The sequence below is a fragment of the Ictidomys tridecemlineatus genome, unplaced genomic scaffold (genome assembly GCF_052094955.1).
Source record: "Ictidomys tridecemlineatus isolate mIctTri1 unplaced genomic scaffold, mIctTri1.hap1 Scaffold_69, whole genome shotgun sequence".
Taxonomy (NCBI): Eukaryota; Metazoa; Chordata; class Mammalia; order Rodentia; family Sciuridae; genus Ictidomys; species Ictidomys tridecemlineatus.
In genome coordinates, this window is record NW_027524892.1 from 775,503 (window position 1) to 797,459 (window position 21,957).

The following is a 21,957-nucleotide window of genomic DNA, read 5'->3' on the forward strand; positions in this document are numbered from 1 at the left end:
CATGATAGCAGAATGCATTTCGATTCATTGTATATAAATGGAACAAAACTTTTCCTAGTTGTACACAACACATTTGTATTCCGACATGTACCTCGGGTAATAAGGTTTATCTCATTCCACCATCTTTCCTATCCCTATGCCCCCTCACCTGTCCTACCTCCCCTTTGCCCAGTCAAAGTTCCTCCATTCTTTCCATGCCTCTTACCACCCACCTTACCCCCATTATGGGTCAGCATCCACTTTCAGAGAGAACATACAGCTTTTGGTTTTTGGGATTGGCTTACTTCCCTTAACCTGATATTCCCATTCACCCGCAGATGCCATAATTTTTTTCTCTTTTAAGGCTATAAGTAATATTCCATTTCATATATGTACCACAGTTTCTTTATCCATTCATCTGTTGAAGGGTTGGTTCCACAAAACTATGGAATGCTTCACAAATGTGGGTGTCATCCTTGCTCAGGGACCATGCTAATTTTTTCTGTATTGTTCCAATTTTAGTATATGTGCTGCCAAAGCAAGCACACTCTGAGTTTTAACAAATGTAGATACCCATGTAAAAACTACCAAATCAAGATATAGAACAGTTTTTTCACTAGAAAAGGGGTTTCCTTGGGATCCTTCCCAGTGAGTTCCTTCACCACCTGTTCCAGGCAACCACTGATAACTTTTTTTTTTAAACTATAGATTCATTTTTCCTACAGTACTATTTCATATATATGCCACTATAAATGGACTCATATCTAGGAGTGCAATTGCCTCCTACGTTTAATGTATGTTTTTATCTTATGTGATACTGTCAAGCCATGCTAAAAAATGACCACAATCATTTTATACTTCCACCAGCAATTTAGGAGACTTCCACTTGACTTCATCTTCACTAGCACTTGGGCCATTCTAGTGGGTATGTCTTTGTGAGTTTATTTCCTGATAATTAATGATATTGAGTGAACTTTTTTTTTTCTTTTGAGATAGGGTCTCACTAACTTGCTTAGGCCCTTGATAAGTTGCCAGCCTCAAACTTGGGATCCTCCTGCCTCAACCTTCTGAGTTGCTGGGATTACAGACATGTGCCATGATGCCTGGATCAAATACTTCTTTATGAGCTTGTTGACCATACTGTTTTTGTATGTCAACTCTCTCTGGCTAGCTGGAATCCAGACTTCTCCCAGCTCAGTGCCAACTGTGGGATTGGTTAGCTTATAGTTGTTCTTGGCCCTCGCATGTACTGCTTAGAATGTAGCCCCAAACTGAAGACCACCTCCATGCAGATTTCTGGAACTCTCTTTCTTTGTGGCTCCCATCTTTCTGGTAGTTTTCTCTACATATTTTTGGCTGCTTAATCTCCTGGAACTCTGGTCTCTCTCTCCTCAGTGAGTCTGTTATGCCCTATTTGGGTTCCCCTTCCCAAACTGAGGTCTAGAGGGTGCCTCCAGGTAGAATGCTCATCTATTTGTTCTCCTGCTCTTAGGGGTGACAGTTGCATGTCCCTTGTGGCTTTCTATCTGAAAAATAGCTCTTTAAAAATATATTTTGACTGGGCATGGTGGCACATGCCTTAATCCTAGTGGCTCGGGAGGCTGAGACAGGAGGATCATGAGTTCAAAGCCAAAAGTGAGGTGCTAAGTAACTCAGTGAGACCCTGTCTCTAAATAAAATACAAAATGGGGCTGAGACTAGGGATGTGGCTCAGTGATCAAATGCTTCTGAGTTTAATCCCTGGTACCAAAAATAAATAAATATATATATATATTCCAACTTTCTGGTTGCTTTCAGTGGGAGAACAAGTCTCATATAAGTTACTCTCTATTGATTATCCTTTTGTTGTAACTTTTTGCGATAATTGAAATAAATATGTTTGTGGGACTTCTAGGATATATTGTAGTTTTGGTGAATAAATGACATCCCCCTGGTACAACAATTTAACCTGTTTTCTCTATTGCCTTTTTTTTGTTTGTTTGTTTGGTGGTGTTGGGGATTGAACCTCGGGCTCCATGCATTCTAGGCAAGTGCTGAGCTAACAACCTCAGCCTTTCTCTGTTGCTTTATATTTCTTGGAAATTGGTAGTCAGGTTTAGGTTCAATTCTGTTTCTTATGAAAACTTAATAAAATATTGCATTGACATCTGCATGTCCTCTCCTTTGATGTTGACTACTAGTTAACAGTGACCTTGGTGAGATTTGCTAATATATTACAGGTTGCAAAATAGCAATGGTCTGAGTTGCTGGGATTTTTCTTTCTTCATTTAAAGGCTGGGATGCCTATACAAATAAAAATTTATGATTGATTATTCTTTCTTTCTTTTTTTTTTTTTTTGTACTGGGGATTAAACTCAGGGGCACTTGGCTAGTGAGCCATATCCCCAGCCTTATTTTGTATTTTATTTATATACAGGGTCTCACTGAGTTGCTTAGCAATTTGCTTTTGCTGAGGCTGACTTTGAACTTGCTATCTTCCCTCCTCAGCCTCCTGAACTACTGGGATTACAAGTGTGTGCCACGGCGCCTGGCTATGATTGATTATTCTTTACACAGATATTTGGTTTGTATAGTTAAGGCAGGAGATAAACATTTGATTCCTTTTCTTCATTACTTTTCAGAATAGTAAGGTGGTATTCTAGCATTATCAAATGATACCCAAAGGGGCTTTTGAAATCTTTTTAACTTTTATTTAAGAGTCAATATGATGTCATGCATTTAAAAATATTTGGTGTGTTTAATCCAGTTAGGAATAGTAATTGTTCTTACCTGATGCTCAATTTCTCCCCCTTTTGCCTTGTAGAAGCCTCTTTATCTTGGCTCCTGGGACCCTTTGCCACCACCTAGTGGTCATTGTTACCTATTTCCCTTGCTTTTGAACTATGAGATATTCCAAGTTCATCTTAAACATTCCCTGTCCAGACCTTGAAGGAACTATTTCTCTAAAAGAACTTTGGTTCCTTTCAATAGGAAATGATATTTAGAGGCTACATTCCAAGTACTAGGATTGCTTATTGCTCAAATTGACTGTCATTTGTAGGCCTTTTTAGTCAACAAAGCTCAGAAATATGTGGGGATTTTTCATCATGTCATTTAGATAATTCCCATGAAAATTCAGGAGAGATTTTACTTCACTTCATCTATCTTAGATTTGTGTTTTCTTTCTCTGATGTTGGAGTTCCAGTTTTCAATGACATCAGTATAATTGTTTACAGTCTTGTGCCACTTAATGACATTTTGGTCATTAGTGCATAATAATGGAGCTAAAAAATTCTTGTCACCTAGTATTTTTAATATCTTTTTTGTGTTTTGATATGTTTAGATATATAAACATTTACAACGTTACAATTGTCTACAGAATTCAGTATAATAATATCTTATAGGTTTTTATCCCCAAAGCAATGATATACCATATATGAATACCTACGTGTGGAAATGGCTATATTTTCTAGGTTTGTATAAGTATGCTCAATGATGTTTACATGCTGAAATTGCCTAAGATGTGTTTCTCAGAATTTATTCCCATCATTAAGCAACACAAGACTATATTTATGTTATTTAAAATACTTTCAGGAATGTATTCCTGAAATGAAATTCTCTTGTCTTTAAGCTATATCCCACTAAGGTATGTTTGAACTAATTCATTTCTGTGGTTTGTCACCAACTTGATGTCACAGGTTGTTTCATTTTTGCTTTCAATATTTAGGTATTACTTTTTAAAGATTTTTTTGTTTATTTTACAATTATTTAAATATTTAGAAGAGCCAAAGTTAATTTGTAAAAATAAGTTGTTTCTGTTTTCTAGTACTGCTGATGGAACCCAGGGCTCCTATCCACTGAGTCACATACCTAGCCTCTTTATTTTTTATTTAGAGATAGTTCTCACTAAATTGCGTAGGGACTTGCTAAGTTGCTGAGGCTAGTTTTGAACTTGTGATTCTCCTGCCTGATTTTGAAAGAATTCTAGCTTTTGTCCCAGTTCTGTCTACCCTGATGTTACTCTCTTTTATAGTTAACTTTTAAAATTTATTTCATTATGTATTCTGCTATTAAAAAAATAAGCAAATGAGAAAAGGGATATGTAGCTCAGTGGTAGAGCACTTGCCTACCATACATGAGGCCATGTGTTCAATCCCCAGCACCATAAAAAGAAAAAGAAAAGCAAATGATTTTTACATCTAGCTATGATAGCTTTATATAGGTACTGGCTTCACCTTCCCAACTGAAACAACTAAAATAAATATGAAAAAAAAAACCCACAAACAGATAAAATTTGAAGATCCAGCAACATTGAAGATCAAGCAACAAAGAATGATTCTGGAAACATAAGGAACAAATGCTGTGAGCTCTTTAGTTGTCCCAGCTTTTACTATGTTAAGAGATTCCCAAGCCATGACAAAGAAGAGGAAGTCAGGCAGAACCAGAGGATACCATGAATTGAGAGATGGTGCTGAGATTCCAGGAAAACCGAAGTGACTAGAATTCACAGGGTGGAGTACCAAAAGAAGGTTGCTACATTGAGAGACAATTCTGGAAATCTGTGAAAGGCTCTCTGAGTGTTCAGCAGGGTATTGATCTGCACATAAGTGTGATGAAACTGCTTAACAAGTCAGAGAAACAATCTTAAGTGATTAGAAGGAACAGGTCCTAACACAGGGACCAGAATAGCACCTGGAAAAAACTATCTAAGGAAGTTGGGTAGAATAATCAGAAGGGCATTACCTCGGACTGACTATTACAATTTATGTCATACCTAGCAAATATTCAGACCCAAGAGAATCAAATTGTTTCCAGTAATTTAATTGTATACAAAATATTAAGAATAGTAATTTGTAATGTATGGCATCGAATCAAAGCTTACCAGGCATGCAAAGAAGCAAGAAAAATACAATCCACAATGATGAGGAGAAGAATCATCCAATCAAAGCCAACCGAGAACTGCCGGAGATGTTAGAATGAGGTAATGGCATTTTTTAAAAAGTTATTACTACTATATTTCGTGTGTTAAAAAGGTAAAAAGAGATATAGAAGATATATTTTAAGAAAATCAGACTTCTAGGGTTGAAAATATATGATAAACACAGTGGATGGGATTAATGTCAGAATAAGCATTGTGATGAAATTGTTAGTGAACTTGAGGACATAACAAGAGAAGTACCCCAAATGAAACACAGGGAAAATTTCTTCTGTTAAAGAAAAGTGAACCAGAGCATCAGTGAGCTGTGGGACAGTTTCAAGTTGAGCATTGAGAGGTATTCAGAAAAATATTTTAAGAAATGATGGCCAAAAATTTTCAAAAATTTGTGAAAACTGTACATCTGCAGATCCAAGATATTAAAAGGAACTAGAGTACAAAAAGCATGAATAAAGCTATATCAAGGTATATTATATCATAAATAAATTGCTCAAAACCAGTGATAAAGAGCAATCTTAGCAGTTAGAGAAAACATTTATGTAGAGAAGAACTAAGGATGACATCAGATTTCTTGTCAGAAATTAGGCATAAGAGAATATAGTGGAGTGATACCTTTAATATATTTGAAGAGTAATAATGTTGGCCGATAATATCATGCCCAGTGAAATATCTTTCTAAAATGAAGACTTGTACTGACATACAAGCTGAAAGAATTCACCCTACACTTGCACCAAGACAGCAGATGGAAATAATGGAATAAAGGAGTAAAGAACACTGAAAATGGTGACTGTATGCATAAATATTTAAAATAATTTTTCTTATTTGAACATTTTAAAAAGTCATTGACTGTTTAAAGACAAATATCAGTGTAGTATGGGATTTAGAAAACATGTAAAGTAAAATACATGACAACAGTATAAATCTCAGAAGGGTAGTAATTATTGTAACGTTCTTATTGAATATGTGAAGTAATACAGTATCATCTGAAGGTAGATTGTGACAAATTAAAGATGTACATTCTAAACCCTGAAGCACTAAGATTAGAAAACAGAGTTATAGCTTAATAAGCCAATAGAGGAATCACTAAAAATACCGATAGTGGTATTTCTGCAAAAGAAGACAGAAAGAAAAGAAAAAGAACAAAGAACAGAAGGAACAAATAGAAGATTATATTAAGCTTACATCTATGCACAGCAGTAATCCTATTAAGTGGAAAGTATCTAAATACATCAGTTAAAAACAGAGATTGTCATATTGCCTAAAGAAGCAAGACCCAAATAGATGTCTAAGGGAGTAACACTGTAAATAGACACAAAGAAGTCAAAATTAGAATGATTGAAAAAGGTATCTCATGTTAAACACTAGTGAAAGGAAATCTGGAGTAGCTACATTAAACCAAAAGAGGTTGTGGGGCAAAATATATCATCGGGACTCAAGAAAGTTATTTCCTAATGATAAAGGAATCAGTCAAGATTATATAATAAACTTAAATGCTTGTACTTTTAATATTAGACCTTCAAAATACATGAAGTATAAAAATTGATAGAATTATGAGGAAAATGATGAATCCTATAGATTACATTTAGAGATTTCAATATCCTCTCCTCAGCAATTGGCAGAAAATGAAAAATAAAAGTAAGATTGTAGAAAGTGTGAATGACATAATCAATCCATCCATTTGAAATTAATTGACGTTTATAGAAAACTCCCAAGGAGCTTAGTGCACATGGAACATTTACCAAGATAAACTGTATTCTGGATCTTAAAAAAATTATCAGTAAATATAAAAGTATTCAAAGTCAGGCAAAGCTTGTTCTCTGAACACAATAAAATGAGAAATCAATAATGGAAAAATCTGGAAATTTCTCAAATATTTGAAAACTTTAGTGCCAGACTGCTAAATATATATATATGTATAAATGAACAACACAGTACATTTATTTTTATGTGGTGCTGGGGATCGAACCCAGTGCCTCACACATGTGAGGCAAGCACTTTACCACTCAGCTACAACCTTAGCCCCCACTGCTAAATAATTTTTGAGTCAAATAAATCAGAGAAGAAATTCATATTTTGAGTTCAATAAAACTGAAAACAACATACCCATTTGTGCAATGTCACTAAAGCATTATTGGAAAATTTATAGCACTACCAGGCCCAAGATAGCTTTATTAATAAGAAGTCTCCAGTCATTGACTTTAGTTCCTACTATGAGAAACTAGAAAAGGAAAAATAAGTTAATCTCCAAGTAAGCAAGAAAAAAAGATATAATAAAGACTATAAGTCAGTAAAATTTTAAAAAAGGAAAATAAGAGAAAATCAATGAAACCCAAAGCTAGTTCTTTAAGATGAATAAAATTGATCAACATCTAGTGAGGGAAATAAAAGAGGAGACACAGATTACCAATATCCGCAATCAGAGAAGGGATATAACTACAGATTTCACAGATACTAGACTGATAATGGGGATATTATGAACAGTTTATGTTAATTAACTTGACAATTTAGATGAAATGAAGAAATTCTATTTAAGCCACAAATTGTAAAAGTTCACTCAAGAAAAACAGACAACTTCATAAACCTTGTTGACTATTAAAGAAATTGAAGGTATAGGTAAAAACCTTTCTACAAAGAAAAAAATATAAGACCCAGATAGCTTTATTGGTGATCCAATTCCTGTAAGGGAGAAATGATACTAATTCCTAATAGTATTAGTAATACTAAACCCTTGTAGAATATTAAAGCAAGGAAATATTTCTCCTATGAAGCCAGTGTTATCACTACACCAAACCAAGTCAAAGATATAACAAGAAAAGAAAATCACATACCTCTCAAGAGATCTCCAATGAATCTGTACAGAAATTCTAAACAAAAATTTAAGTCAAATACAACAATATGTAAAAGGAAAATACATCATAGACAAAAACTAGACTGATGATGGGGATTTATGTCAAGAATCCAAAATTTATTTAACATTTGAAAATCAATGAAATTTACCACATTGATGTACCTAAAAGCACAATCTTTGTGTTTAGCTCAAGAGATACAAAACAAGCATTTAAAAAATATAGCAGAGGGAGGAAATGTTGGGGAGTAATATTGGCCAAATTATATTGTTATTTTGTGTGCATGTACAAGTAGGTGACAATAAATCCCATCGACATGTAAAAAAAAATCAGCCCTGATTATTATTTGAAAAAATTTTTTAGATGTTGATTGACTTTTATTTTATTCACTTATTTATATGCGGTGCGGAGAATCGAACCCATTGCCTCACACATGCTAGGCAAGTGCTCTACCACTGAGTATCAACCCCAGCCCCTCAGCATTGATTATTGATGTAGAAAAACAAACAACAAACTAGGAATAGAAGGGAGCTTAAAATATCCTCTGAAAAAATGCAGCTAACCTCATACTTAATGGTTGATAATTGAATACTTTTCCCCAAGATCAGAAACCAAACAGAGATGTCCACTCTCATTACATCTATTTAGCATTGTACTGGGGTGCAGTAAGGAAATAGCTAGTATACTAAGGCAAGAAAAAGAAATAAAATGCACTCAGATTGGAAAGGAAGAAATAAAATTCTCTTTATTTTCAGATAACATGAATATATATAGATACAATCTGGTATGATCTAGAAAAAAGCTATTGTAAGGTTGACAGATAATATTTACATCTAAAAGCAATTGTATTTTCTATATATTAACAATGAATAATTAGAAATTGAAATTTTAAAGATTTCCATGTACAATAGAATAAAAATATGAAGTATTTAAACATTAACGTGGCAAAAACTAAAATGTATATATTAAAAACTATAAAATATTGCTGATAGAAATTAAAGAGAACCTAAATGGAGAGATATACCTAATTTATGAGTCAGAAGACTAAGGTGTCCATTCATCCCAGTTTAATCACCAGAGTCAACATTATTCCAATCAAAATTCCTGCAGAGTTTTGTAGAAAATGACAAGCTGATTGCAACAGACCTAGAATACGTGGCTTCAAGACTTAATCTAGGGCTGGGGATGTAGCTCAGTGGTAGAGCAGTTGCCTAGCATATGCAAGGTCCTGTGTTCAATCCCTAGTACCATACGAAGAGGAAAAAAAGAAAAAAAATATTCTAAAGCTACAGTAATCAGGATTGCAGACAAAACATTGGAACAGAGCCAAGAATTCAGAGATAGATACACAATATATATGGCAACAGTCATTGACAAAGATGGAAAGACAAGTAGAGAATGGAAAGTTTTTTCAGCAAATGGTACTGAAATTACTGCATATTTATATGCAAAATATTGATCCATGCCTTGCATTAGACACCTGAATTAACTCACAGAGTTAAATATTAAACTCAAAACTACAAAACCTCTAGGAAAAAAATAAGAGAAAAATTTTTGTTGAACTTAGGTTTGGCAAATATTCTTAAATTTGACAACAAAAGCATTAAAAAGGATTTGACAATGTGGGATTCATCAAACTAAAACCTCTGTAATTCAAAATACACTTTGAAGTGAATGAAATAGACAAAACACAAGCTGGGAGGAAATTACTGTAAAGCATTTATCAAGACTTGCATCAAGAATATATGAAGAACTCTTAGAACTCATTAGAAAAAATATAGTCCTGTAAAATAACACTTCATCAAAGAAGATAAACAGATAGTAAATAAAGACATTAAAAATGCTTGACATAATTATCAGGGAAATGCAATTTTGAAGCATAAGAGTTACCACTACACACTTATTAAATATCTAATATTAAAGACAATTGTGCTGAGTGGTTGGAGATGGAGGAACTGGATGGGTACACAGCTGGTGGGGATATAAAGTGGTAGAATCACCTTCTTAAAAAGGTAAACATATACCAGTCATATCCAACCATTCTTTTCCGAAGAAAAGATAAGTTATATAGCAATAGGAGGAATTTTATATTTGTAAAAGCCCCAAACTGGAAAAAAATCCAAATGTCTATCAATAGATGATAGACAAATTGTGGTATGTACATATAATGAAATGCTACTCAGCAATAAAAATAGATGATAGATAAACTGATATAGATGAATCTCAAATTATGCTGAATAAGAGAAGCCATAGAAAATACATTATCCCATACACATAAAACTTGAGGAATACAAAGCAATCTATTAAGATAGACATTTTGCTGGAAGAATGGGAAAGTGAGGGGCAAGAAGGAAGGGTGACAAAGGGCAGAATTACCTAGAGAATGAGAATATTTTTGGAAGTAAAGGATGTGTATATTATCTTGATTATAATGGTGATTTCATAATTTTATGTTAAAATTTATCAAATTGCACACTTTAAATACATGTAATTTATTGCATGTCAATTTTACCTCAAAGCTATAAGAAATAATATACTCATCTTTTTTCACTTTCTAAGATACAAATAGTATTCTACAAATATTTTTCTCTACTTCATTTTAAAAATATATATTCTGGAAACCAGCTCTTAGCAGTATTTAAAATTATTTTCTTTCTTCTTTGGTTTATTCAACAACTTTCATTGATGACGGTTGTTTCAGCCTTTTGTGACCATCTTGTATTATTATAATTAATGCTTGAATAACATAGTTTTGTAAATACAAGTTTTAAACATTTGTTGTTGTATTCCCAGTATCTTTAGAAGTTAGGGCTGGGGGACTATAGCTCAGCAGTAGAGCACTTGCCCTAGATACCCTTCCCCAGCACTGAAAAAGTTAAAAAAAAAAAAGTGCGATTGTTGAGTTAATAGGTAAATATATAGGCAGTTTTGGGAGATGTTGCCAAATCTCATTCATAAGGGTTGTATCATTTTGTATACTTATCTGAGAATTTGTATTCCCCCACATTCTCTCACCTACTGAGTATGTTGTCAAACGTTTGGATCTTGCCAATGCAAGTGAGAAATGGTATCTTGGTGTGGTTTAATTTGTATTTTGTTCATTATGAGCTAAGCAGAGCGTGTTTCCATATGTTATAGCTATTTGCATTTCTTTTCCTGAGATCTGTTTATTTCTTCAGCCCATTTTTGTATAGGTTTGCTGGCCATTTTATTTATAATGTTCTTTATATTTCAGGAACATGATTCTTTGGACAATAATAGGTTGCAAATATTTTTTCTCAGGTTGTCATTGTCAAACTGTGTGTGTGTGTGTGTGTGTGTGTGTGTGTGTGTGTGTGTGTGTGTGTGTAGCAGGTTTAGATACAGCCAGGAAAGATTTTTTCAATGAGGCAGGTTTTGCCCACTCATAATACATAGAAAATTTCACCCAATATTTTCTAGTACTTGTTTATTTTCTATTTTTACATTCATGTTTCTTATCCATTTGTAGTTTATCTTTTGAATAAGTAGAGAAAAATCCAATTTTATAATTTTCCATGTGGTAACGCTACTTATTAGAAAGTCTATTTTCCCCAAACTAACTTTTATTGTACCCCAAGTGTCCAGTTGGTTCTGTTTCTGGATTCTCTATTCTGTCCCACAATCTCTATGTATTCTTGGGCTTGGACGAGGGTACATGAATTAATTATATAGTCTGCCCTCCCTGTACCCTTCATTGCTCTTCTTTTTCAGTGCTTTCCTGCTTATTCTTGTTCTTTTGAATTGACTATAATCAACTTGACGACAGATTTTTAAAGATCCACATATGTTCATTCCCTCCCCAAGTGAAACGTCCCCAGTTTCTTCAATTTTTAGCACGTGCTTTTCGGGGGCTATTCATGATTCTGTTCTTTTCCACAAGTCATGCAACCTTAAAATGTGGCATCCAGAAATGAAGCCACCGGAGTGGGGTGATAATGACATGATTCCTTAGGGTAAGGCTTTTTAAAAAGAGTGTCATCCACAATTGGAGAAAGTAACAGGACTGGATTGAGCAGGGAAGGAAAGCCCAGTCCAAGCAGTAGTCCTTTAGAAGGGAGCAGGAGAAGCTTCTCCCCTTCTGTCTGCACTTTTGGGGCAGGTACCTGGTGTCTCAACACGTTGACAAAAGGGTTTTGCTCTGGGAGGAGCTGGGAGGGCTGACTTTCTCCTTTTTCCTAGTCTCTGCCTATAATCCCCTTTTGCTAGTTCCCTGGCTTCCTCCAGGGCCTTCTAAATTGCTGGTCCTCTCCCAGTTCCGGGGACAGGTGAGCCTCTTTCCTTCTGGAGTCCTTTCATTTGGACTCTTCTGCTGGGCTCTCCTCACGCTGGGCTCCGCAGTTGGTTCTTTCCGCTCCCTGCCCGCCCCTCTGCATCCTCTGTACTCTCACTGCTGTTGGCCCAGGGGCTTCTGACTGTCGTGGCGACGGAGAAATGGAGTGTGTTGGGCCCAAGGCAGGCAGGACTTGACTGTATTGTTAAGCGAGGCCGGTGAGAGTGTACTTGAGCTTTCCCCACTTGCACTTTTTTTTTTTGATGGAATAGAGGTGACAACCTCATGGTATGTTCCGAAATGCAGCCAACAATCCAAACAGCTAAGGTTACTACAGGTGTTTTCCCTACAGAGACTGCTGGGGAATTGGGCCCAAATGACAGTTATCTCCTATTACGTGTAGAGGGCGGTGAAAACAGGGAAGAGTAGGCAGGTGTTTACTGCACTGCCTTTGAGCAATCATTTAAAATTAGGCTTTGAATTTTATAGAAGGATGTTAAATTCAGAGAAGTTTAAGCCAGTTTTCAAGAGTTGTCTGAAATTACATGTCACTTATCTGTTTATATAAGAGTGGAATGGAAGTAAGATTTAAAATCTTATATCATCATTGTTTTTATTTGTTGCCATAAAATTAATTAGTTCTTTCATATATTTAAGTTTTTGTCTTAAATGAATTTTTTAAATTATAAAAACCAGGTTATCTAAGAGAAAAGAATGATCCAGAGGGATTCTAGCCAGGTGTTAGACAATGTGATGATATAGGGCCTGTTACAAACTGGAAATGTATGCTCAATTTAAAGTATTTAGATTCGGGCTGGGGTTGTGGTTCAGTGGTAGAGCGCTTGCCTAGCATACATGAGGCACTGGGTTGGATCCTCTGCACCATATAAAAACAAAACAATGTGTCCACCCTAAAACTAAAGATACATAAATAAATATTTTTTTTAAAAAGTATTTAGATTCATTATACTTGAAAACACTGCAAGCCAACAAAAAATATGAGACTGCCAGTATCCTCTCTCTTGAAGAAGCTATTGGAAAATATTGAGGAGGTGGATTTCTGATGAGGAGGTTGGTTTAGAATTGCCATGATTCTTTGTGACTGTTTTGTTATAAATTTAAGGTTTCCCATTTCTTCTAATTTGTCTGTTTCAGCTGTTTACTACATTGCCTGATGATACTCAACCTGGGCCTGATTTTTATGGACTACCATGGAAGCCTGTAGTTTTCACTGTTTTCTTTGGGATTGTATCCTTTGTCATTTTCTTTTGGAGAACTGTTCTTGTTGTGAGTAAATTAACTTACTTATACCTCAGCACATAAGCACAAGGATTATTTTATATAGTCACTGCCCCCCCCCTTTTTTTCTTTTTCAGTTGCTAAAACACAAATTAGTGGTTTAAGTCAAACTAACCTTATAAAATAATTTAGTGTGGGTGCAGTTGGTAGAACTGGTAATTCTTACAGCCATCCTGACCAGTAGTTTCATATGTATCAGAAGTCTTAAAAGTGGGATAAAAGATGGGATAGGTTAGATAAATATCCTTTTATGTAGCATATATGTCTAGTAATCTATCTTAAAGAAATAACTATGCTTTGAAGATTTTGGTAATGTTTTTCAATGGAACAGTGTATTAGATTGAAGACTTAGCACAACATAATTCATTTAGGGGTTATTGTATGTTCAATTAATGGAATAGTAGGCAGATGTATTTATTTCAAAGCTTTGAGGTACAGAAAATGCTCACAATTAAATGTGAAGTGGGAAAAAAAAGCAGAAACTAAGATTTAAATGTTGATGAACTGTATGTTAATATAAACACATATAAACAGGGGGAAATGCTGCAAAGAAATACAGTAAAATGAGAAAAAGGAGATGAGATAATTTTTCCAGTCTTTTATATAAATTTTTCCCAGATTTTATGATTTGATCATATGTTCAGAAAATACCTTTTTATTTGGAAGTATAGATTATGTGTTGTCCAAAAATCCATTAAATGTTTTGTTCATTAAGTCTTTTTTTTTTCCTGAGCAGAATTAGTCTATCTCTGTGTATATGTGTACATATATGTATAAGTGTGTGTGTGTGTGTGTGTGTGTGTGTGTGTGTGTGTGTATGCGCTTATACATACTTATGTTTGTACTGTAGGTCATTCTGTTTCATAGTTATTTAACATAATTGGAAGAAAATTATTTTAGGTAAATGGACTTTGCATATGAAAAGCCTAACAGTTAAAGAGGCCAAAAGCATTGGATACAAATCTTTTCGAATCTGATTGTTCTTTTTCTGATTTCTTAATTATATCAGACATATCATTGTTAAGATAAGTTTCCTCTCCTTGTACAATTGAGTGTAAAATCTCTTAGAAAGTATTCCCTTCTTAAATAGAAGAATCGTTTGCCTGGATTCCTGTGAGGAATTTTCTAATCTCATTGAACTTTTTCTCAGCTAAAAGGAAAAAGGAAATAGAAGGATAAAGAGAAGGGAAAAACATGAAAACATTTTATATTTCTCTCTCTTGTTTCTTTCATTTCAAGAACCCTGGTACCTGTTTCTCTTTTCACTAGGTTATGTGGGATCTGGTTCCTAGCTTGTTGCTCCTCAGTTTCAGCATTTGACTTTGGAACTTTAGTCCTTACCTTAGATGACTGCTTTTATGCTACTTCCCATTTTCCTCTTTTGTCATTTTGAGTAAAAGGTTAGCAAGGCTATGACATTAAAGAAATGTTCATTTCTTTCTGTGTTGGAGTTTTCTGAATGCAATTTCCTATTACGAAGATCCCATGGATGATCCATGGACACATCTGAGTATCCCATCACCATTTATAACATTTGAAAGGACAAGTAATATGCTAAGTTACAAAGAAATTTAGTGATGTTTTAAAAAAATTTCTGCTTACGTTTTATTATCAGGTAGTTTATTGCTGTCGTTTGGAAATGATTGTTTTTGTCCTTTCCAGAATATGTTAATTGTCATTTCTCTTGTTGCTTGTGAATTTTCTTCTAGCAGTCTTCCCTTTCAGATTTCTTGCTATATATTTAGTGGTTTGCAGAAATAAGATGATGTAGCCTCTTAGTTTCTAAATTCAGCCAATAGCCAAATTTAAATTGGAGTTCTAAGATGTTTTCTGGTGAGTGAAAGTGGCATATCTTAGTACAAAGATTATGCCTTTAATATTGTTTCCTCAGATTCCTTTTGAATAGTCATTGTTTCTAGACTTTATCCTGGTTATTTAGAATTGTCAAGTAAATGATTTTGAGTACACACACACACACACACACACACACACACACACATACACACACACATATTTACTGTGAAATAAGGTGCATATCTTAGTGTTTTTATGTCAGAGGCTATTTATGAAATATCACTACCAATTAAATTTAAAAGGCTTGTTAACCTTTACTTATTTTTAATCTTATAAATTATTATCCTGAACCAGAATGTTATTAAATTCTCACTTGGTTATGATTCTGATTGTTGTTTTAGGAATGCTGTTTCTATTGAGCAGATGTTTGATATCAAATTTAATCTTTTTTCTCTCTTCTAGGTAAAAGATAGAGTATATCAAGGTAAATTTTTAGGTCTCTTAAACTTGTAATAACCCTTTGTATTGGTGTTTGATGTGTGTTTTATGTATGTTAGAAGTAGATACAGTGACTTTTAATGTCTATTATCTTTTTTACCTCCTGAAAATTTTACTGTTCCTAGGTTGCTAGCATGGATAATAGAGTAGATGATGATGGTTCCAACTCTGAGATAGGAGATAAAGAGGAGGAACAAATTGTGGATAGGGAGATGATAAGTTTTAATTTGGGGCAGATTAACTTTGAATATTGATATAATGCAGATGTATAACATTTGAAGAGTATTTCTATGCTAATGATTTAACCATGCATTAAGTAATTGAGTAGATAATTTAAAGAATGGTAATGTGAATCAGTATGTTTTCATTTCTGTTTTTCTTTGCAAAGAATTAAATGATTCCATTTTCTGAAAAGAAAGTGTTTTGAGAAGGGAGGAATATCAAGCTACAACACTTTACTGTATTTCCCATCTGTGAAATAAGCTTAAATTGAAATATCATTTTGGATGGGAGGGGTACCTGGGATTGAACTCTGGGGCACGCTACTGAGCACATCCCCAACCTCCTATATTTAGAGACCAAGTCTCACTTAGTTGCTTAGTGTCTCGCTCTTGCTGAGGCTGGCTTTGAACTTGGGATCCTTCTAGCTCAGCCTCCTGAGCCACTGGGATTACAGGTGTGTACCATTGCGCCCAGCAAAATATCATTGTTCTTATATTTTTCTTAAATTTTAATAATTTTTATACTCTTATTGCTAATACGCATAGATTGCTTTTTAAAAGCATAATAGCTATGCTAAGAAGTATTTCCTCATAGTACCATATAACATGTCTTTGCTTTTAGTAGATTGAATAATTGAATTTCATTTAGTGATTGTAATAATCTTGTATATTTCCCCCTTTTAGTCAATGAACAGCAAATTTCCAAAAAGGTGAACAATTTCATAAAAGAAAATGAAGAACTAATGCAGAAATTGTCAAATTATGAACAGAAGGTATAATTATTTTTTTGTTTCTTTCTCCCTTGGTTCTAGCTTGAATCATTTCTACCTGTTTTAATTTAAAAATCGTATTTTAAAATTTTTTTCATTATTTCCTACAAATCATCCAAATTCTAAGCAGTCATGTATTAAGTACTGCTTTCTTCTGGAAAGGGTCACTTGTCTGGAAGTAACTTGTATAGTAGCACTATAATTTGTGTATCTTAATTCTGAATGCTTTATTTGCATAGGTGAAGGAATCAAAGAAACAGGTTCAAGAAACCATGAAACAAAAAATGATTCTTTCTGATGAAACAACTAAATACAAGGTAAAAATCCCTTTTTTGGGGGGAATTACATTCTAAACTCAAAAGTAAATGTAATGAGTGAGTAATCTTGACAACTATTTTTTCCAGGATAAAATGAAGCTTCTTGAAAAAGCTAATGAACTTCTGGATGAGAGAGCTAAAAGTCTTCATGTTATGTTAGAATCTGAGAAAGAACAGAAAGCTAAGAATCAGGACTTGGTAAGAGTTTTGCTGCTAAGTGTTACTGCAATTTGGCTTTTGGAATATTTTGTAAAATTGGTTAAGTTAAACTTAGTCTAGCTGTTAACTAAAGTAAGATTAGGAGCCAAGGAAGTTGAACCCACTTCTGCCCATTTTGTGGAACTTTTAAGTACTGATACAACAAATTATTTTTATGGGCCTAGGAAATATTTTTATTCTCAACCTTGGATAATTTTCATATTGCTTTGCTCTGCCCTTGGAAACATGCAGAACAACTAAAAAACTATTGTCCAGTTGAACAGTATTTGTTTACTTTTTACTTGAAAGAGTAATGAATTAATCAATTTTCTGTACTTAAAAAAATTATTTCATTTTCAATTCATGTTTCATTTTCAATTTCTATAAGTTTCTATAATTACATAAAAGTTGCAAAAGATAGTAGAGAGTGTGTTCTAAAATATCCTACCCCCAAGTAAGCTTGATCACCTAGCTGAGGTAGTATTTATCAGATTTCTACACTGTAAAAATTCTTTCCAATCCTTTTCATATTGTATTCTTTGGAAGTTACCATGCACAGCCCACAGTTAAAGTATGAAGAGTTACAAGCTCAGGATGCAGCTCATGGTAGAGCACTTGCCTAGCATACATGAGGCCCAGGATTCAATCCCAGGCATTGCAAACAAAGATTGCAGAGTTATATCCACTTCCTTAAGGAGCGGGTATATTTATAAATTTTTTGGATTTCTTCTGTATGTGAGATTAGTCTATTCTTCCTTAAATTTTATCATTTTTTACTTCAGATAAGAAAATTTTAAAAATGATCTTGGGAAATTTTTTTCTCTATCACTAGAAAAAAATTACTAATTTGAACTGGTTTACTTGAAACAGTAATTAATTAGTTAATTTTCTATGCTTTAAAACATTTTATTTACTTATTGCATTATGATTTTCTATACTTTGACCTTTTTTTTCTGGTTATCTCATAAACAGTAAGGTTGTGGATGCCATGAAATATTTATGACTTCATTTTCCCTCATCTCTTTCAGTTCTTGATTTTTTGCTTAGTCCAAAGCTGGATCCACTGCATTTACCTGAAATGTAATGGGATGGCTTGACAAAAATTTTGTTGTGTTTATCTTTTTAGTATAAATATATGTGTGTGTACACACACACACATATATATATCAGTATTTCTACTGAAATCCTAATGCATATTTTGTGTTCTGTTTTCACCTGGCAGATAATGGAAAATAAGAAAACTATAGAGAAGCTTAAAGATGTCATTTCAGTGAATACTTCTGAACTTTCAGAGGTAAAGCTCCCAACTCTTGCTAACGGATATTAATACTATATCTTAGTTTTGTTGCAGACCAAAAATTTGAGGTGTGCTAAAATGTGCAAAAAATGAGAACTGTATGATGTGTGGTTTGGGAAAGTATAACTTTGTTTTTTCTTTGGAATTAATTCACTAACTGTAGTGTTTTGCATTAGCTTCACATTGTCCTTAATGAAGCTAAGCTTCGTGAAGAGAAGGTGAAGTTGGAATGCTGTCAGCTTCAGAAAGAAAATACCATGCTTAAGAAGAAGAAAGAGCAGGTAAATAAAATTTGATGTCATACATAATGTAAACTAGAGAAGTGAATATCATTATCTTGTATCTTTTTTGGATCTGTTTCTGAGGTAAGGAATATTCATGTAGGACCTTTTCTAGATATGCAAAGTTTAAACAATGCTCCCCAAATTGAGTGCATATATATGGTCTCCATCTGTTTTGGGTTTTTGGATTATTGCTTTTCTTATCAAATGTCAATCAGTTATTAACTTGCATAGCCTCAAAGAAACTTTTTAAACCAGAAAATTAAGTATTTTATGATCCTCTTTTGAGTAGTTACTGATTCACCGGCCAAGGGAAGATTACATGATAAGGAATCTAAATTTAGGAGACAGTCATATGTGCCCAGTCATTCCTGCTGGAGGTAAATTATTTGAATTGGCAGCAATTTTCTGGGGAATGCAATAAACAGGGTCCACTTCCTGATAGCTCTGATGTTCTTACTGCAGCTGTGAGAGTTGAGGCCACTCTGCCCTCTTCCTTAACCAAGGTCTCAACCTCCTCGATTGAGGGAGGCCACCGAGGAGTATGGCTCTGTGTTTCTTTGTCTAAGTCTTGTAGTCCTGATGTATCCAGTGCAGAAACCCCTCCCTAACCCATAGGAATTCATGTGTTTTGACTTTTCAGTTGCAGCAGGAAGTGAAAGACTGGAGTACATCACACGCTGAGCTCAGTGAACAAATGAAATCATTTGAGAAGTCACAGAAAGATTTACAAGTAACGCTTAGTCTTAAAGATGATACTATTAATGTAAGTTTATACTCCAAATACATGTTTCATCTCATGAATTCTCCTGAAATCTTTGAATTAAAATTGAGAGTCTTCCAACCTTTTGCTTCTTTTCTAGGCTCTAACTAATTACATCACACAGTTGAATCAGTTACAATGTGAATCTGAATCTGAGGATCAAAGTCGAGATGAGTCAGATGAATTAACCAATGGAGAGTTAGCAGGTAAGATCAGTCTCAGGGAGGTTGAATCCTTTTTTGCTTTCCTGTCTTTAATTAAGTATACAGATGCCACTTTTCAGCTGGCTGAATTTCTTCTTAAGCTTCAGGGTTGTAGACACATATCACTGGATCTATAGATACGTCTGTTGCATTGTCAGAGGTGGGTTGCTGGGGTATAATGTAGCAATAGGCATGTGAAGAACACTTGACTTTTTCTATCCCATTGAAAACTAGTAAGTACACTGCAGCTACAATAGTCACATCCTATACCTCTAAGTATTGAACATTGTACAGTAAGAGAAATTTATTTCTTAACTTATGCAGATGATACTTGATTTTGATACTCATCATCTCTATGGCTCTGTGGTTTTAAGTCCACAGTCAGTCTTAAGAGTCCGGAGGTAGTTGGAACCATAAACTAAGGCTGTGAGAACAGAGGCTAGAGACTATCAGAAAGCTAGAGAGGGAGTGTAACAGTGTTTACTGATGAGGAAAATATTTCCAGATGTTTTCTCCCAAGTTGGATATTGCTTACATAGCAAGTATTTCAAACCACACCTGGTAGTAGATTCAGGGAGAAAATAGAGGATTGAATCTTTCTAAACAAGACACTTACTTGCCCAGGTGAAGATAGATCTGAGAGAGAAGAAAAGCTTTTATCTTACAAGAATAACATAGATAACATTTTAGTTGTGCAAACTAGAAATTCACCTTTTTTTTTTAAAAAACAGACACAGTACTTTTATTTATTTTTATACTGAGGATCAAACTCAGTGCCTCACACATGCTAGGTGAGCACTCTACCACTGAGCCACAACCCCAGTCTGAAATTCACCTCTTTCTTTTTTTTTTTTTAAATCTAAGCTTGCAATTCTCTTAAAAGTCATTAGTCTAATCAGTTTAATTATTTAATTGATTTTTTTTTCTTCCGGTGTTTGAACACAATCATTTTTTAGTTTGGGGAAGTTAGGAGAATATAGAGTTAAAAGTAAGGAAAGGAAAAGCTAAAAGTCTTTTGTTTTTTAGGTGATCGGAACGAGAAGATCAAAGATCAAATTAAGCAGATGATGGATGTCTCTCGGGTATAGTTCTTTGTAAGAGTCCCATAGTGCCTGTGAATTCTTCCTGTGCCTCACTTTTAAGAATACCTCTCTTTTCTGCAATTTTTAGACACAAACTACAATATCAGTAGTTGAAGAGGATCTAAAACTTTTACAACTTAAGCAAAGCGCCTTGATGTCCACAATATGTAATCTAGAAGGTGGGTTCTTCTTGAGAAGAAATTGCCATGTTGAAAAGACTTAAAATTTTATTGGAAAGATAAAGAATGGCTTCTTGCTTTCATGCTTCTTACTTTTCTTGGCACTACTCCCTCAAACAAGTTCTTAAGTCCTTGTACACATATAGAGATAAGCTGTTTTATCCTTTACAGACCAAATAAAGAAATTAGAAAGTGACTGCAATTCACTACGGTCTTCTAAAGCTGAACTGGAAGAGGAATGCAAAACTCTTAGGCAGAAAGTGGAGATTTTAAATGAACTCTACCAGCAAAATGAGATGGCACTCCAAAAGTAAGATTTTCATTGTTTGTTATTGTTATCACTGTGTGAACTAACAGATAATTTTATCTTTTCTTAAGATTATTTACAATTTTTTCTAGTTGTAATAAGTAGAGATTTGTCTTTTTTCCTTTGTGTTTTGTTTCCTATAAGTTGCATTTTTCTTTCCATCATCAGTCTTAAGAGTCCTGAGGTAGTTGGAACCATAAACTAAGGCTGTGAGGACATCGTAATCAATTGTCAAATTCATATGAAGGCAGGAAGTGGTAAACTGGTATTAACAGTCACTGATGTGGAAATACCTCTCAAAAGATCTAGGCCCTTTCTATGATCCCACTATTTATTTTAATTACCTTTCATTGTGATCAGTTATGTAATTCTAATGTTTTGAACTTTTATCTCTAACTCTGGACCTTTAAAAATACTGAGTGATTTGGAATGACATGTTTTAGTAGAATAAAAACTTCAAAAAGGAATAATATTTACTTATTGATGGTACAAGTTTTGGACTTGAATATCTCAGATGTTCACACTAAAAATTGAACTGTGGCAAGGACCTTAGGAGTTATGATTACAGAAGTACTTGTTTGTAGTATATATTTATATATTAATCTTCTCAGTGTGGAGCTAGTTATTTTTTGAAAGTTCATTTGAAGTTTTTAATCCACAAAACTACTTGAATTCTCTAAAAATAGGTTTTTTGTGTCAGATTTTGTTTGTTTGCAC

The 21,957-nt window shown here is 34.1% G+C and overlaps 2 protein-coding genes and 1 non-coding gene across 3 annotated transcripts in view; 1 reads left to right on the top strand and 2 right to left on the bottom strand.

The window, feature by feature from the left end:
• LOC144374421 (TATA box-binding protein-associated factor RNA polymerase I subunit A-like) overlaps nucleotides 1–21,957 on the bottom strand; it is a 59,272-nt gene that overhangs the window by 22,759 nt on the left and 14,556 nt on the right. The window lies entirely within an intron of this gene.
• The window catches only part of LOC144374425 (transport and Golgi organization protein 1 homolog), a 36,446-nt gene that overhangs the window by 4,031 nt on the left and 10,458 nt on the right, over nucleotides 1–21,957 (top strand). Inside the window, exons 3-14 of the mRNA XM_078037268.1 lie at nucleotides 13,187–13,318; nucleotides 15,587–15,608; nucleotides 16,528–16,616; nucleotides 16,853–16,930; nucleotides 17,018–17,128; nucleotides 18,351–18,422; nucleotides 18,602–18,706; nucleotides 19,350–19,472; nucleotides 19,570–19,675; nucleotides 20,699–20,754; nucleotides 20,843–20,933; nucleotides 21,105–21,243. Coding sequence (XP_077893394.1) covers nucleotides 13,187–13,318; nucleotides 15,587–15,608; nucleotides 16,528–16,616; nucleotides 16,853–16,930; nucleotides 17,018–17,128; nucleotides 18,351–18,422; nucleotides 18,602–18,706; nucleotides 19,350–19,472; nucleotides 19,570–19,675; nucleotides 20,699–20,754; nucleotides 20,843–20,933; nucleotides 21,105–21,243 — 1,124 coding nt within the window. The remainder of the gene's footprint in view (nucleotides 1–13,186; nucleotides 13,319–15,586; nucleotides 15,609–16,527; nucleotides 16,617–16,852; nucleotides 16,931–17,017; nucleotides 17,129–18,350; nucleotides 18,423–18,601; nucleotides 18,707–19,349; nucleotides 19,473–19,569; nucleotides 19,676–20,698; nucleotides 20,755–20,842; nucleotides 20,934–21,104; nucleotides 21,244–21,957) is intronic.
• LOC144374431 (U6 spliceosomal RNA) lies at nucleotides 419–525 on the bottom strand. Its single transcript, XR_013433830.1, has one exon. It is a non-coding gene; the product is annotated as a U6 spliceosomal RNA (small nuclear RNA).